Source organism: Petaurus breviceps, unplaced genomic scaffold (genome assembly GCF_028583685.1).
Source record: "Petaurus breviceps papuanus isolate PSGF00001 unplaced genomic scaffold, PetGlider_PUasm1.0 229, whole genome shotgun sequence".
NCBI classification, from domain to species: Eukaryota; Metazoa; Chordata; class Mammalia; order Diprotodontia; family Petauridae; genus Petaurus; species Petaurus breviceps.
The window spans coordinates 17,732,655-17,749,516 of NW_027185903.1; the positions used below are offsets into that span (position 1 = coordinate 17,732,655).

Here is a 16,862-nt window from a genome sequence, read left to right on the forward strand (position 1 = left end):
ATCATATCACAGTTTCTCCATACATCATTAAGAAAGATTTAGGCTAACATATGCACATGAGACTACAGCACTCTAAAATTCAATTATGAAATTAATTTCAGTCATGAAACATAATACTGAAAATGTTCACATTCCATATTATTTGTATAGTTATTCCAGAGTAGTCTGAAATAGATTAAAACAAAGCATTTAATTTTTGTCTTCTGGAAGAAAAGGCTAGCTACCTGAAAGTCAAGAGTCTGTTATTAATAATAAGGCACTTTTCTCGATCAACCTAGTACCATTAAAAAAACTACAAATATATTAATAGCACCTGAACTTACCATAACTGGAAAGAGGCAGTCTGAGTGGAATCACAAAAGTCAATACCCATTGCAACAGTAATGGATCCCCCAGGCTCAAGAGATTCTAGGAAATAAGATCATTTGGATGTAAAAACACAGTGAATATCACAATGAACCAAACTAAATACTCAAAATTTTCCTAAAGCACAATTTGCTTATTTCTATGGTCAAGTGAAATTTGGTTATTCCACATAAAATTTCTCAAACTAAGGATTTTAAATCCAAATAATTTACACATTATAACAAATCTTACCATGCCTATGAAAGGAATTCTCTTTAAAAGTTTATGATTTTTGTAATATTGTCTTTATAGGTTATAGAGGTAAGGATATAATGAATTACTTTGGGATGCTTTAAAACATACACTAGTCCTCAGGGGATTCAGAAGAATTTATGTATATTTAAAAGACAAACTTAAGAACAATAAGCTTGAAATTGGCAATGGGAAAAATCCCACAAATAAGAATAGCTTTTAAGAGTTATAAAATATAAACTGAAGGCATGCTTGAGTAGTTAATCACCCTGGAACAATAACAAGTAACGGCTCAGAAATTAATCAGGAGAACTGGCATTTTTGGAGACCAAAATGACAAATCTATTTGCACTATCCAGAGGGTTGCTGAGAAGAAATCTGAGTAGCAAAAGATGAAACCATCTTAAAAAAATTAAGCTAGAGATACATTATAGTTTTTTTGATTTTTGGAGTTTCAGTAGTACATGATCAATTAACTAACCTAGTAATGAAGTGTGGCCACAAGAAACACACATATCTGTCTTGCTCAGCTATCACTCGTCCAATTCAAGTAAAATATTTTATTCAGCTTATGATTTGAGCCCAGTTATCTTTCAGTCAATTACATTTAATCTATATGCCCAAGTGAAATTGCAGAATCATAGGATCCAATAGTTGGAAGGGACCCTATAAACCAAAGCCAAGTCTATCAGTTAAGACTATCCTCTACAACATCTCAACAAGTAGTCATCCAGACTCTATACAAAGACTTCCAGCAGCGCCAGGGAGGCACAAGGCAGTCAGCCTATTCACTCTGGAACAATCATCAGAGGTAGGACCATTACATAATTGCTAGTTCATTTCTCTTATGTCGATCTTGAATCTTCCTCTCAAAGACTCATTGCTTCTGGTTCTCTTTTATGTGGCCAAATGGAAGGAGTCTACTATCTCTTTCTCATGAATGGCTGTAACGTTGCTTCTAACTCTTTTTCTTCGAGGCTAAATATTTCTAGTTCCTTCAACTGATTCTTACTGACATTTTCTCTTACCATCTGTATTAGTCTCTTCAGAACATTTCCCAAATGTGGTACCCAGAATAGAAAACATTAATACAAATGATGTTTGATCTAAACAGATTTATGATTTCCTTCATTCTGGACAGAATACAGCATTCTTTTCTTGGGGGGGGGGGGTGAAGGCTAACAGGTTCATACTGTTAACACTTAGTGCTAACAGTTGTAAAACCGTATCTTCTCCATTCTTTATTCGTGAGGTTGATTTTTTTTTAATCCAATGTAGAATTTTACATTTTTTGTCCTTATTGAATTTTATTTTATTTATTTCTTCCCATTGCCCTAGCTAGTTGAGGCCTTTTGGGACTCTGATTTATTGTTAATAAAACTTAAAAAAAAAGTGAAAACATTAGTTACATATTATGAAGAACTATTAGAAGCATCCCCATTAAAAATAGTTCAAAACAGGATTGTCCATTTTTACTAATTCTAGTCAGCAGCTTTTTAAAATTAAATGATAGCTACAGAAATAAGTGTATTATGTTACAGTCCATCTTTCATCATCATTGGAGTGATCAAAAAAGTGACACATATAAGCAACCATTTCTACATTGTAAAGATGCTGTAGAAATGTAACCACTGTGTTCACAAGCCACTTCACCACACAGGGACTTCACTTTAAAGGATGTACAATGCCTTTATTCAAAAGTAAACAACCAATTTTTATTTTTTTGCTTTGAGTCCACTCACCCTACTCAGGATTAACTGACCTGAGGTTGACCTACAGCAGCTGCCCAAGAATCTTACTATTATTTATTCTTCATGTTCACCACCTCATCTTAATGGTGAACCTATTTTTTTTCTTTCAATGTTTCAGAGTGCTTTCTTAAAATTAATACACTATATTAGCCTTGAAATCTGCCACTTCTGAACATACCAGGTTTAGAGTATTTTTTAGTTTTAAGTCACATCTAAAGAGATACCTTTAAGTGAATGAATGATGCATTCTATACTTACTGAAAATACAATACAACAGTAAAATGGATTACTTAAATATAATTTATGCATATATTGATTATGAAAACATATCTCTTTCAATACAATATTCTACTTCTCTGTCTTAATAAAAAATGAGAAAGTAAAGAAAATAATTCATTTTTGAAGCTGCTTTCCCTCAACTACAGGGTCTGGATCTTCTCTCCTTATGCACATACTCTTTATCGTTAAGGAAAGCTTTGATATGTAGAAGACTAGACAGCATAAATATTTAATCCAAGTCCTTCTTCCTAAAGGAGGAAAATCTGTGGAATAGACCACTGTCCAGTTTTTACTATTTATTTAATGTTATGCAATGTGATGCTGATAAAAGTGCTGAATATGTGAGGTAGGCCCCTCAAGTCTCTCAGTCATAAAAAAATTTCAATTCAATGCTGCTGTTCTCACATCCTGATTAGCTGTCTCTCAGTAATTTGCTTCATTTCATATAATTTACAGCTGTGGCAAGAGTTCTTAGAGATTTTTTGTCTAGCTCCTAATTTTACAATGAGGAAATGGTCCTAGAAAGGCTAAATGGTTTGTCCAAGGTCACATACCTAGAACCAAGGTTTCTTAACTCTAAGTCCAGTATTCTTTTCATTATTTCACACAACCTTAATTCAGTTTTGTCTTTCTTTCTCTATTAGCCTATCATTGAATAGTAGGCTGAATGGTAGATGAAAATCTCTGGCCAGATCTATTCCAGATTCTAGATTAGCTAATGATGTCAATCATTCTTAACTGGCACTACAGGGATGCTACCTCCATTTCTTCATTTATTATTCTATCCTTATTCATCTTTTACTCTAAATGTGCTAAATAAATCCTCAGAGTGCTCCTCACTGTTCTCCGACTTCCCAATGTGCTTCCATTGATTAGTGATCCATAAAGATAGTATGAAGCCTCACTTATTGAATTTAATTGTTGGCACCTAATTGTAAGGAAAAATAGCATGCTTTAATAATAAAAAGAAGTAGCACTTAGAAAATGCTTTAGGTTTTGCAAAGTGCATTACAAATGTTATCTCATTTAATCTTTACAACAACCTTGAGAGTTAGGTGCTAATATTATTCCCATTTTATATATGAAGAAACTGAGACACTAAGTGACTTGCCCAAAGTCACACAGCTGGTAAGTAACTGAGGATTGATTTGAATTCAGGTCTTTCTGATTCCAGGTCCAACACTCTATCCGCTGTACTACCTAGCTTTCTAGAATTTAGAGAATTGTATACAATTAAATGGATTAGATAATTAAGCAAAGAGTTAGAAAAAGCTATAGACCAAAAAAATAAAATTAAGCTTGTAACTGGGCTTCTAAAATATATGTAAACAAGTTATTAAAATAACTGAATAGTAGGCACATATAGAAAAGAGTTCATACCAGTCCAGTTATTATCACTAGTGTAAAACAGGTTAGAATATTAATGGCTAGTGTTGGACATTAAGCTAAAGGACTGTTTTGCTTTTCTTGTAAAACAGAATACCCACTTAAAGTGTGATGAGTATAATGTATAAATTGAACTGAAGAAAGAGAATGTTTATGCAAATGTTCATTTACAATTTAAGTAGGTATTTTGTTTTATACTAAGCATAAAATAATTCCTTGTTTAACAGCTGACATTAGATCACTAAACATTTAACAAGTATCCATGTCAATACCTAGAAATGGGTGGGGTATGTATATACCCATCAATCCTTCATTTCTGAACATGAAACCAGGAATAGTAATTACAATATGTGGATGGCTGAAGAAACTAAAGCCAGACTAGTAACTATTTCTAGACTGTGCATATACTATTACGGAATTTGGGTAACTGACTGTGGGATGACCAATTTACCTTTGAGTTCTGACATCAACATGTTCAACCTCTGGCATTCCTTACCTTGGGTAAATAAATCTTTTCCAGTTAACATTGGTATTCATTAATATGGGATTTTTTTGGTTGCTTGCTTATAAAATCATCTTCCAGTCATCATAGTCTTAAGAGTCTTATGGTAATATGTCCGGGTGAGTCTGAATTTATCCCTGATGGCATATCCTGTGAATTCTGTAATCTGTCCCTTAATTTTAATATTTCTGGAAAATTTTCTTAAACAGTTTTATGAAATACAGTGATAAGAGTATTTCTTTATTCACTCTGTTTTAAATATATAATTCTTAGGTACTTTTTAAGTTCTGTCCTATAGATCTATCGTTTTTGTCTGCAAAGCTTCAAAGTATTCTTCCACTTGGTCATCCCTTGAATTCCTTTTCCCCTTGTTTATATCGTTTCATATAACAGAAGAACCACGCTATTGTTTTACTGTATGTTTCAGGGGTATTTCCAAGTTGAGTTTCATAATCTTGACTTGCTCCTCCTTTGCTAATTTCATTTCTTCTTTTATTTCCTTAAGTTTATAATTATTCATTTTATGGTTTTTGACTTCATTTCTAAGGTTATTGTTATGGTTAATTTGTCTTATTTCCCTTTCTGTGTTTTTAAGTTTCTTTTGACATATATTTTTAATTTCTTCTTTTGGAGTGCTTCCCATCTCTTTTGGATCATTTTTCCTTTCTGAGAACAGCTGCCTTTTGAGACTTTTTTTCTGTTCCTGCCTTTGAGGGGGTTGTTAGAGGCTCAACTCTCTTGAAAGCTGTCATGCACCATCCATCTCCTCACAAATCTAGAACTTCACAATCTCAAAGGATCTTCAGAGATTGTTATTTTGCCAATAAAAAAAGCCCAGAGATGGTGACTTGCTCAAGGTCAAATAGTTTGGCAGCTAAAGACGACCTTAGCTATTGGTAGCTATTTCAAAATCTGATTTAACTGAATTTATGCTTTGGGTGGGGAAAGGGGGGCTTAAAACTGGCTTGATACTTTTGTCCTTCAATACGCAGGAGCTGGAAGAGAATTCAGAAATTATCTGCTCTAACCCCTTAATTTTTACAAAAGATGAAACTAAGGCCCAAAGAGGAGGAGTTCCTTGCTCACAATCACACAATAGTATGCAGGAGAGTTAGAATCTAAACCTACATCTTATCTAATGACTACAAATCTGGTACTCTTCCACCATCTCTTCATTCGACATTTTCTAACCTGACTTTTGCTAGGAAATATTTGTTAGGTGCTAGCATCAGATTAACACAAAATGTACCTGTCTATATATGCACTAGAGTGTCATTCTTATAACGGTACAATGGTACTGCTTCAAATATGGCAGAATTTTTATAACCCAGGACCTGCTGATGACCCTGTCCAGTCACTTGGCATTCTAGAAGATGTGCAGATTGTACTAATGGAATTCTTTAAGAAGTTGGCTATCCACCAAGAATTGACCTTAGTTATTTCACTACATAGTGAATTGATTACTACATAATCCTGCTGCTTTATGGATCCTTAGCTGGTTTTAGATTTTGCTGTCATAGTGCTGGCTAGTGTTTACTATTTTCTCCCAAAACATGTTTCATTTTCTTGATTTGTTTTTCTACTTTTTTCTCTATGGGGACCATCACTTGACAAATTGTTCTCTAAATGGCAAAATAAAGTGACAGCCTTCAGGAGTATGAATGACGTCACTTTCTGACTTGTAGTGCTATTTCTGCTGGCCTGGTTCATCCACTGGCAGCCATCCTTGTTTCATGACCAACCCAGTGACTTTCAGTATAACCAATTGTCCCCTTTCTACAAAGCTCTTTATTTTGTTATGTGATAATTCAAGAAGATTCTGGAATAAAAAAGCATGCTCTTTCTATTGCAGGCCTGTTACTCTTCCCTGTGGATCAATGTTCAGATATGAACATCATCATAAGCAGCACTAAGATGTTGAACATTTCTGCCCTGATTTTCCTGGGCATGTCATGAATCTAGTTAAAATTGATCCAAGTTGCTTTGCATATTCTAGTCCATTTTTCCTCCATGATGTTATCCTTTCCCCAAATCACCTAGGTGGATCACACTTGCAGATAGGTTTCAGGCCATTCGCTATACTGAGAGACTTCACATGTACCTAAAAACTGAGAGGGCACCAGCAGAGTAAAAGTTGACTGGTATAGGAGACCAACAAATATGAACCATGATAAGGAAGGCAGGAATTGTCTTCATGGAAAGGAGAGTGAATGACTTAAACCTATTCTTACACTCCCTTCCCATCTCTCCAGTCCTATTCACTACTCTGCTTGGAGTTAATACAGAAATACGATAGCTTTCCATTACCACAGAGATGGGATAAGACAAATCTGTTGCTAGACTGGAACTACATCAGGTCCTTTTCTCTAAGACATAGTCCTCTAGAGACTCAGATATCAGACTTCTTGCTATCAGGTCTATAAGCCCAGGACTGAGCTTAGACTTTAGGCCTCTCATCTCCATAGGCACAGGCACCAGACTGACACCTCCAAGATCGTGTTGAGGACCTGAACCTCAAGACCCAAACCTTTTTTTGCCACAAGAACATCTAGGAGCAGGGTTTCTAATACTAGGCAAGTCACTTAACTGTTTGTCTCAGTTTTCTCCTAAGTAAAATGAGCTAGAGAAGGAAATAGCAAACCAGTTCAGTATCTTGTCCAAGAAAACTCCAAATAGGGTCATGAAGAGTCAGACAAGACTGAACAACACAGTTAGCAAACTTCTACCTCACCTCTTCCTAATTCTGCTCTGATCATGCTTAGATGAAAATCCCCTTCCCATATTATTGCTTCCTTATCTCTCATCCCCATCGACTTCAGCACTAGTCATCTTGTTTTGCTCTCCCCGTCTACTATGCTCCCGGAACATCATTCTGTTGTTAAACTTTTCATTATCTTAGACCTTTACCTCTATAGCTCCTTTCATTTTATGACACTTACAGAAATCTAGTTGGCCTCAAAATATGTTGGATGTTCTAATGACATCTCAACTTTGAGGAGTACGAAGCCGAACTTTTATCTTTCCCTCCAAAATAACCCCTTGCAATTTCTCTACTTCTGTCAAAGGCACCACTATCCTTCTGGTTTCTCAGGTTCATGCTGACAGCATCTCCCACTCCTCATTCTTCCTCAGCACAACATATCTAATCAGATGCTGAATCTTGCTATTTAATAATATATATTTGTATATTATATACTATATACCATAACATATATTATATCCTAACATATTCGATATAATATATTTACATTATGTTTATATAAATATGTAATAAATATATATTTAATTATATATTTTTCTCTATATATCCATAATATAGTTATATCTAACCTCTGGTTCAGGCCCTAATCACATCTCTCACCTACAACAGCTTCCTTCATAGTCTCCCTGTCTCACTTCTCTCCCCATTCTAATTCATCCTCTAAACAGATGCCAAAGTTTCTTTAAACACAGATCTACTCACCATCCCACTCCAAACCTCTAGTGGTTTTCTATTGCCCCTAGAATACAATATAAACTCTTTAGCTTTTAAAGCTATTCACAACCTGGTCCCAAATCTATTTTTCAAGGCTTATAGTGCATTTCTTATGGCACATTTACTCCTCTCCCACACTGTGATTCTGCCAAACTGGCCCTCTCTCATTTCTCACATGCAGCACTATGATCTCCATCTCTGTGGCTCAGTATGGGCCAACTCCCAGAGTACATGTGCTCCCTCCTCACCACTGTCTCACACAATCCTTCTCTTCCTTTTGGACATAGCTCAAACACCATGAAAACTGTCCTGACCCACCAACTGCTAAGTGCCCTCACAAACTACCTTGTATTTAATTTTATTTATTCCCTTTATACTTATGTAGCACATACATACTTTCTTGAATGTCCCATAAGACGCTAGGCAAGGAAAAACAACAGGAATACACTTGTTCTCCCCACTGCTACTTCCAGTAGTTACTTCCTTTCTCAGCAACTAATGCCCTTTTGTTTGAGGCTGACACACTCTTCCCTCTGCCTTTGTGTGCATGTGTGCACTCCTTTCTAGATCCTAATGTGTAGATTTAGATTACACGCCCCCTTTCCTTCTTCTCCCATCGAGATCCCAGGAGCAGTTATCGACCAGTCCCCAGGTCATTCTCTCTGTTTTCTAAAGAAGTTGCCACCAATTTAGCCTGCATATATTTTATTCACACATAATTGTGTCCATGTTGTTTCCCCCATTAGACTATGAGGTCCCTGAGAGTAAGGACTGTCTTTTGCCATTTAAAAAAAAATGCTGTGCTTGGCACAGCACCTGGTACATAGTAAGTACTTAGTAAATGCTTAGTGACTGGCTGACACTATCTCCCCATCTCAACCCTAGCCCTTATATTTGAGGACTTTATCATACACATTCCCTCAAAACACCCTGGCCTGCAAAGTCATTAGTCTCCTTAAATCCCATGACCTTCCCTTTCATTCTACCTCATCCACACACAGAGAGAGTCATAGACTTGATCTCACAATCACTTGTGGCATTCACATTATTGAGAATTTTGACATTTTACTATCTAACCATTATTTCCTATCCTTCTCTCTCTCTCCCCGTGTGCCTCAATTCCTCCTTCTCCTAAACCTATTGTTCACAGTCACTTTGTGACTGCCTCAGTGCTCTCCCAGGCCATTAATTCTATTTTGAGCTGATTTTCCCCTTTCCCAATCTTGACTCTGTATTTAATCAGTTCAACTATATCCTGCTCTAAGCTCTTGAATCCTTTTATCTCTTTTCTTACCCATTCACCTCTTGCTAAACTCTAAATCTGTGTTTTCTATGGAATCCACTTTCTCTACTATGTTATGCTAGAAGAAGTCATATAATTTTGTTGACTACACCTCTGACAAATGTATGCTACCTAATATCAACTGGGCCCTTGTTGCTCCACAGAAACCTTTTTTTCCCCTTCTCTAATTAACTAGTACTCCTCACAGCAATTACACCAAATCTCTTCTTTTTCTAAGTCTCCTATACACACCATTCCCTTATGTCTCCTCCTAAGACCTTACCGCATATTTCACTGAGAAAATAGTGGTCATAAGTCATGAGCTCACTACTGTACTCAGTAACCACCCACCAAATTCCTTGATAATTTCCCCAATCTCTCCTTTACTTCTTTTTCAGATAAAGAGATGGCCCTTCTCTTCATCAATAGCAACTGCTCTATTTGTGTCCCTATTCCTATCACCTACTGTGTCTTCCAGGAGTATCTTTTCAAGCACCCCCACTACTCCTGCCTAATCTTTACTCTCCATCTACTGGCTCTTTCTTTATTGCTGACAAACATGACCAAGTTTCCTCCAATCTAAAAAATAATTAGATTAAAATAAAATCTGCACCTCCACTTGACCCCATCAATCTTTCAACCTATCATCCTGGATCTCTCATTCCTTTCAGAACCAAACTTCTATGGGGGAAAAGCTGTTTATACTTGTTGCTTCTACTTACTCTCTTTTAATTCATGTCTCAACCCATTCCAACTTCACTTCTCACTTCAACACTCACTTGAGACTTCTATCTCCGTGTTAGCAATGATTTCTTAATCAAATAAGTCTTTTCCTGGTCTTTATCCTTCTTGACAACTGGAGATGGCCCAGGATGCAATGGGAGACCCTGGTCATTTTAGGCAAAGGTCTTTTCGGGTTCTCACTTTGAGTGAGATGACACCCATTCAGTGAATAGGCCTCTTTAAGTAGTTATTCAGGGGTCCTTTAATAAAAAAAATAAACCTGGGAGGGGAAGACACTCAGGATTCCTGGCCAAAGAGAAACAGTTATTATTTAATACTTAGATTCACTCTGTGCTAGGAGGGCCATCCCTTGAGTAACTACTTAAAGAGGCCTATTCACTGAATGAGTGTTATCTCACTCAAAATGAGAACCTGAAAAGGCCTTATCCTAAAAGGGCCAGGGTCTCCCATTGTATTCTGGATCATCTCCAGTCATCCTGATTAATATCTGGCCACTGGATCCAGATGGCTCTGGACGAGAAAGTGAGGCTGGTGATCTTGCACAGCCCTTCCTCACTCAAATCAAAGCCAACTGAAAGTCATGTCATCATCTCCCTGATGCCCTGGTCCTCTTCGGGAATGAAGGACAAGCACAGCAACAATCCTTCTAGACTTCTCTATAGCAACTGGATATCCTCAAGTATCTCAAACTCAATGTGATCTCTATTCATATTCCTTCCTCCTAAACCATTCTTCTTTCTTTCCAACTTTCCCAAAGGCACTCAAGATGCACAAATTTGGTGTCATTTTCATCTCTCAAATTCTGCCTCATTACTTGTATCCAATCAGCTGCCAAGCCTTGCCAACTCTACCTCCAAAACATCACTCACATCTGTCCTCTATTTGGTTCATGGGTACTACCATCTCTCTTTTTTTTTTTTTGACAATTACAGCAATTAACTGGTCTCTCTGTTTCCATTCTGTCCCTTCTTCAATCCATCTTCTACACAGAAGTAAAAATGATATTCTTAAACCACAGGTCTCTCTGTATCATTCCTCTGATGAAGAAGTTTCAGTATTTCCTTTTGCTTTTAGTTTGAGTTAAAATCCTTTACAATCAGACTCTAATTTATCCTTTTAGATTGATTTCATGTTACTCTATAGAACTTATGCTATGTTCTTATCAAGATGATTTATTTTTGTTGCTTAAACAAAACATTTCATGTCTGGCACTCACCTCTGCACAGGCTCTCTCTGCCTCTTCCCCCATGTAAGATCCTTTGCTTCCTTATCTCCACCTCTTGGTCTTCTCAGGTTCCTTTAAAGGGCAGTTTAAGTTCTACTCCCTAAATAAATCTCCTGACTCCACTACTTGTGAGTGCTTTTCCTTCTTAAACTGCTTTACATGTGCTTTCTGTATCTTTTATATTTACTAATCTAAGTATCTGTTTGTTGTTTCCTCCAGCAGAATATGTTTTTTGAGGGCAAGGATTATTTCTTTTATTAATTTTTTTGTCTTTGTATCCTTGGGACCTTGAAGATAATAGATGCTGTCATATAAATAGATGTATTTATTAAATACCACTGCATAACACGTAGGACAGAATTTAGTATGTGATGGGCACTCAATAAATCAAAACTGAGTCAATGAAAAATTACTCTTAAATACTTGCCTATGAATAGGAAAGTAGTGCTAAGAAAGTGATATTCATTTATATTTATTTCTCAGTTAAAGTAGTAATACTAAGTTTATTATATTTCTTCTGTTCTACCTTGGCCATTAAAAGGTCAATTCATCGACTCATGCCAGCTCTAAGAAATGTTAATACTGTTCTACTGTTTTAACCTTTGGGTAACATTTCTAATATTTGGAAAACTCATATTTCAGTTTTTTACTTTTTTAAGCTTTAAGTTTTTAACTCAGTAAAATAAAATGCTGTATTATAAGCAATGAAAAGATGACTACTTATTTTTGATATTCATAAATTTTCTAGCAATACTTCAATTTTAGTATAATGTAATGGAAATCAGATAGGACAGCTTTTGATAGGACACTTGTACTTCATTTGCTTATTTCTTAATTACTAAATTACTAAAACTGCATTGAACACATTCTAAAATCAATTTATGTCAGTTCACATCTTCTTTACTCTTGTTGATCCCATAGAAATACTTCCCATTTACTATTTTACTATTTTCTTGAGCAGCTTTGTCCAAGGTTACCAGTAGTCTCCTGTCAGATCTGAATGGCTTTTCCTCAGTCCTTACCTTTGCTGACCACTGGACATCACCAACTGGATATGTATGCTATAGGCATCTCAGACTCAACGTGTCCTAAGGAGAAGTCGTTATCTTTCTCCCCTAAACTTCTCCAATTCTGTCAAAAGTACTACTACTATCTTTCAAATTACTTGGGTTTGTAACCTGGGAGTCATTCTAGAATCTCATTCCCCCTCAACCTCTATATCCAATCAGCTGCCAATTCTTGTTGATTCAATCTCCATATTACACCTTGTTCCTACCCACTTCTTTCCCTCCACACAGTTACTTCCTAGCTCCCTACCCTGTCTAATTGGTCTATTTGCCTTCAGTCTTTCCTTTTGCCTGTCACCCTCAACACAGCTGTCAAACTGATGATGCTCCTAAACCACAGTCACCATGTTACTCACTAGTGATTTTTTTTGTCTCTAGGGTCAAATAAAAACTCCTCTATTTGACTTTTTAATCACTGGCTTCCTTCAAAGTTCAGATCAAGTGCCAACTCCTGTGGGAAACTAATACTGAACTCCACCCCAACCCCACTGAGTGACTGTATATGCTTTGTACGATTTATATACAGATAGTTTCCACCCAGGAGAATGCTAGCTACTTGAGAACAGGGGCTATTTCAGTTTTGTCTTTATAGCCTCAGTGCCCTGGCACAGTGTTTGGTACATAACAGTTGTTTAATAAATGCTTGCTGATTGGAGAAGTATATACTGCAAAGAATGCCTTCCTCCACTGAATGATTCAGCCAAGTAACTTAAAAGACTTCAGAGTCAAAGATTGTAGATTAAGAGGCTAAGGATACTATAGGCATGAAGGCTGGGGCAAACATTGTGCAAAAGAGGCACAATAACACAAATTTAAATACTTTACTATATGCAGTCTGTCAAGAAGCATTTATTAAATTCCAACTGTGGGTGAGGTGCTATGCTAACGTGCCAGGGATAAAAGCAAATGTAAAAGAGAGTCCCTGCCTTAAAGGAGGTCCCAGGTGACTGTCCCATGGAGGACTACAGAGTCCAATCTGGCATGTCTTAGGGACACCAGATCACTGTCTTTACTGTACAACTATCACATCCATTTGTAGTTTGTCTATCTTCTTCCACCTATGTCTCATTGAATATGACCACTTTAGCTGAAGATATAAAAATGAAGAAAACAAGAATTATTTGGATTTTAATGCTTCATGTGTACGTCACACCCAAAAGACACCAAGGTTCTAAATTTTACTTCCTAAAAGTAACTGATTTTCAAAATTCTTTTAATGAGAAGGGCTGTACTATTCAAATGAGATGAAACATATGGGTGGGATGGTAGCCCAATGCCCATGACGGAAGCTTCTCTAACTTCTTTCTCCTTATATCTTTCTTTCACTTCACAGAATGAAAAAATGAGGGGAGATGAAGGGAAGGTAGAGGGACTGACTGGGAAAGGCAAATATAGGAAAGTACTACAATGCTCTTTTGAGAGGTATTCAGATTCATTGTCATCACTCCTCATATCTTGTTATCCATGGATAAATGAAAACCGAACGGTTTCTGAGAAGCATGATTTATCTTTAAGAGTAGAGAAAATCTGAGGAATACAAGTGCAGATGAAATGTAAAATAAACAATATTCAAGTCTACTAATAGCCAAAAGAGTAAACACAGTATTTTCTACTTCAATTTTAAGAAGATATCCTTTAAGTTATTAAACATTTATCACACTGTAAAATTTTAATTTACAATTATTATTTACCTATTGGACTAAACACGTGCATCTGCATGCCTGAAGGTAGCTTTTTATCGGAGAGGTAGATATTCTCAATCTTCTGGTCAGTGGTATTCTTTAATGTCAATTGCACTGAGACCATTTGGTCACCAAAAATGCAAGGCTGTCTTGGAAAGTGATAACTGGCAGCTAATCCTTTGCCACTCATTCGATGAAGCAGCTCATGGGTCTTCATCGGCACAAAGACTGGAGTACTAACCTAGCAAAGAGAGAGAGATTTTAAAGTTAATGAATAATAGACTAAATAGTTTTCAAGGAACTTAAGAGTAAAATGGCCAGTTAAAGGATTCTCGTTTCTATAAACACATCACTGACTGTTAGATGTCACAGCAATCAACACTGGTGGAAAAGAGTTTACAAAAAAAATAAGTTGAGAAACATCAAAATTAAAGGGCAAAGAAGTATAAAAAGAATACCTTCAAAGTAACTATTAAAAAAGAGCAGCTGACATTTATATAGTGCTTTAAGGTTTACAAAGTACTTGATATTTATTATCTCATTTGAATCTCACAACAATAGGCAAAAATAATTTATCTACATCTATTATTCTGACAATAATCATGGGTAAATACTACTGACAAATGAGCCTTCAAAGTGTTTTTTAAACTAGGCCTAATTTTCAGTCTGTGTAATATCGCCATAAGATCAAAGGGTAATGGAAGGAAAAAACCTAAAGTTGAAAATTAAATTTTATTAAGTGTGGCCTTTCTGACGAAGCTGATGAGCTCTTGTTTTCTTGGTATAACTTCCCATTCTGGTGCCTTCTCCCTCCCATGCCCCCAACAACAACAACAACAACAACAACAAATTAGAATGTACTGTCAGAAATGGCAATATTCATTTCCATCATTGTCTGTAGTGCTTTAAATATGAGTGTGTGCGTGTGTGTGTGTGTGCTATGAAACCATTTAAGTGCTAACTATTCATCAAAACTCTGCAACTAAAATAAGCTTAATTTTCCTTGTAGGCATTATTTGAAGATCAGGCTGATTTTAATCACACTGGGATTACAAGAGACTATGTTAAATTCTTTTTCCTAAGAAATTTTGCCCAACCCAACTAGTCTCTTGTTGCCTATCATCATTATAATAGATATAAAATTCTTATTAAACTTCCAAGCACTTTCACTATGCTAAATTTTTAGTGTCTTTACCATTCATAATTACATTATTACAAATGAGTATCACATGCAATACTGAAATATTCATAGTAAGCAATACATAAGGAAAGCACCCAGCAAAGTGACCTACACATACTAGTTGCTTAACAAACAGTTGCTATGTATTGAATATATTAAAAGGAGAGTTCACACCCTTTGGAGTAAGTTTAGAAAGATTACACTAACATAATTTCACCTTCATTTTCACCAATAATACAATTTCACTTTATTCTACTTGTCCAACCTCTAAGAATGGAATAATTAGCATTACTCTGCCTAGGCATTTACAAAACACTGTACTTCTGCAAAATAGCTAACTCGATTATTGTCTCATTAAGTTCCATTTCCTGTAATGTTAAGGATGGCATTAGGCCCACCGGTTCTACCTGTAGCCTTTTGGATAATGATAATAATATAGCTTTCTATCTATATCATGACTTATAGTTTTCAAAGAACTTCCTTTGGTAAGGTCAAGATATTTCTCCTTAAATACAAAGAGTTCCTTTCAAAATGCTTATCCATTCTTCTATTTGAACTAGTTTGTTTTATTTTTCAATTCTTATGAACTTTTAGCATAATCACCAGGCAAAAAAATCTTTATATAGGCTTACTGTAGGATGAGATTCTTCTATATATTCAGAAGCGTATTAGTAGTATGAAGGAAGGTAGAGGATACAACCCAGGCTTGAAGTTTGGGAGGATGCAGTTGGCTTAAAGACAAAAGGGGCAAGAGATCCAAAGGTACCGGACAGAGGAGTGATAGAGAACAGGAGGGATAGAGAGAGGACAAAGAATAGGTCCAAGAGATGGGAGGCTGAAAGTGAGATGGAAAGACAGACATTTCAGAGCTCACGATCATAAATGAAAAAGTTTGGACTCATGGTAGAGTTGGTCTAAGGTATGCCCATCCTTTTGGATGACACAAGGAAAATGGAAATAGGAGGTAATTATAGTTGTAGACCGAAGTAGCTGTAGAGAGAAGTGATTAGTTACAGAACTGGGAGGCCAGCATGCTTGAAAGGAGATCAATGCACAAATTAAAGTCTCACAGAATGAAAATAAGAGTTGGAGTGGTTAAGATTATAAACTAGGTGCTGAACTACTTTAAAAAGAGTGACCTGGACAATGGTAGATGAAAGTGAGAAGGGTTAGAGAAATTAATCTAAACTTATGGGATGAAACTCAAAGGTTTTGAGGGTGCAGAATGATGGTGGTAAGGGGAGGGTCTGGATGTAGCAGTGGGAAAAAAGGAGAAGACCACACCTTTTTTCTTAGCCTGGTGTGTCAAGAGACATGTGAAGAGAAACAGAATGGAGAATGTGGGCTAGGGTTATTTAAAAGCTTATTGCTTGTATGCATGAAGTACCCCAAATAGCTTATTTTCATAGATGCAATAGACCAAAGAGATGAGAATATAGATAGAAGTAAATGATTTTTTTGATTCAGCAAATGGGGGTGAATGATAAGAATTAGAGAACCAATCAATGAATCAATCAACAAGTATTTTATTGTGTCTACACAATATGTTGACAAAATACAATATATGTCAGACACTGTTCCAGTGTTGGGGGTATAAACACAAAAGTGAGACTAGTCTTTGCCCTCCAGAAGCTGATATTCTACTAATGATAAACACAGCTGAGCAAACAGAGTATATATGCAAAATACACA

The 16,862-nt window shown here is 36.2% G+C and overlaps 1 protein-coding gene across 2 annotated transcripts in view; it reads right to left on the reverse strand.

Annotated features, from left to right (window-relative positions):
• The window catches only part of AP3B1 (adaptor related protein complex 3 subunit beta 1), a 357,386-nt gene that overhangs the window by 28,421 nt on the left and 312,103 nt on the right, over positions 1–16,862 (reverse strand). For both annotated transcript variants that reach the window (XM_069096283.1, XM_069096282.1), the window contains exons 23-24: positions 14,000–14,231; positions 324–408 (exon numbers count right to left, since the gene is read on the reverse strand). In XM_069096283.1, the coding sequence (XP_068952384.1) occupies positions 324–408; positions 14,000–14,231 (317 nt within the window). The remainder of the gene's footprint in view (positions 1–323; positions 409–13,999; positions 14,232–16,862) is intronic.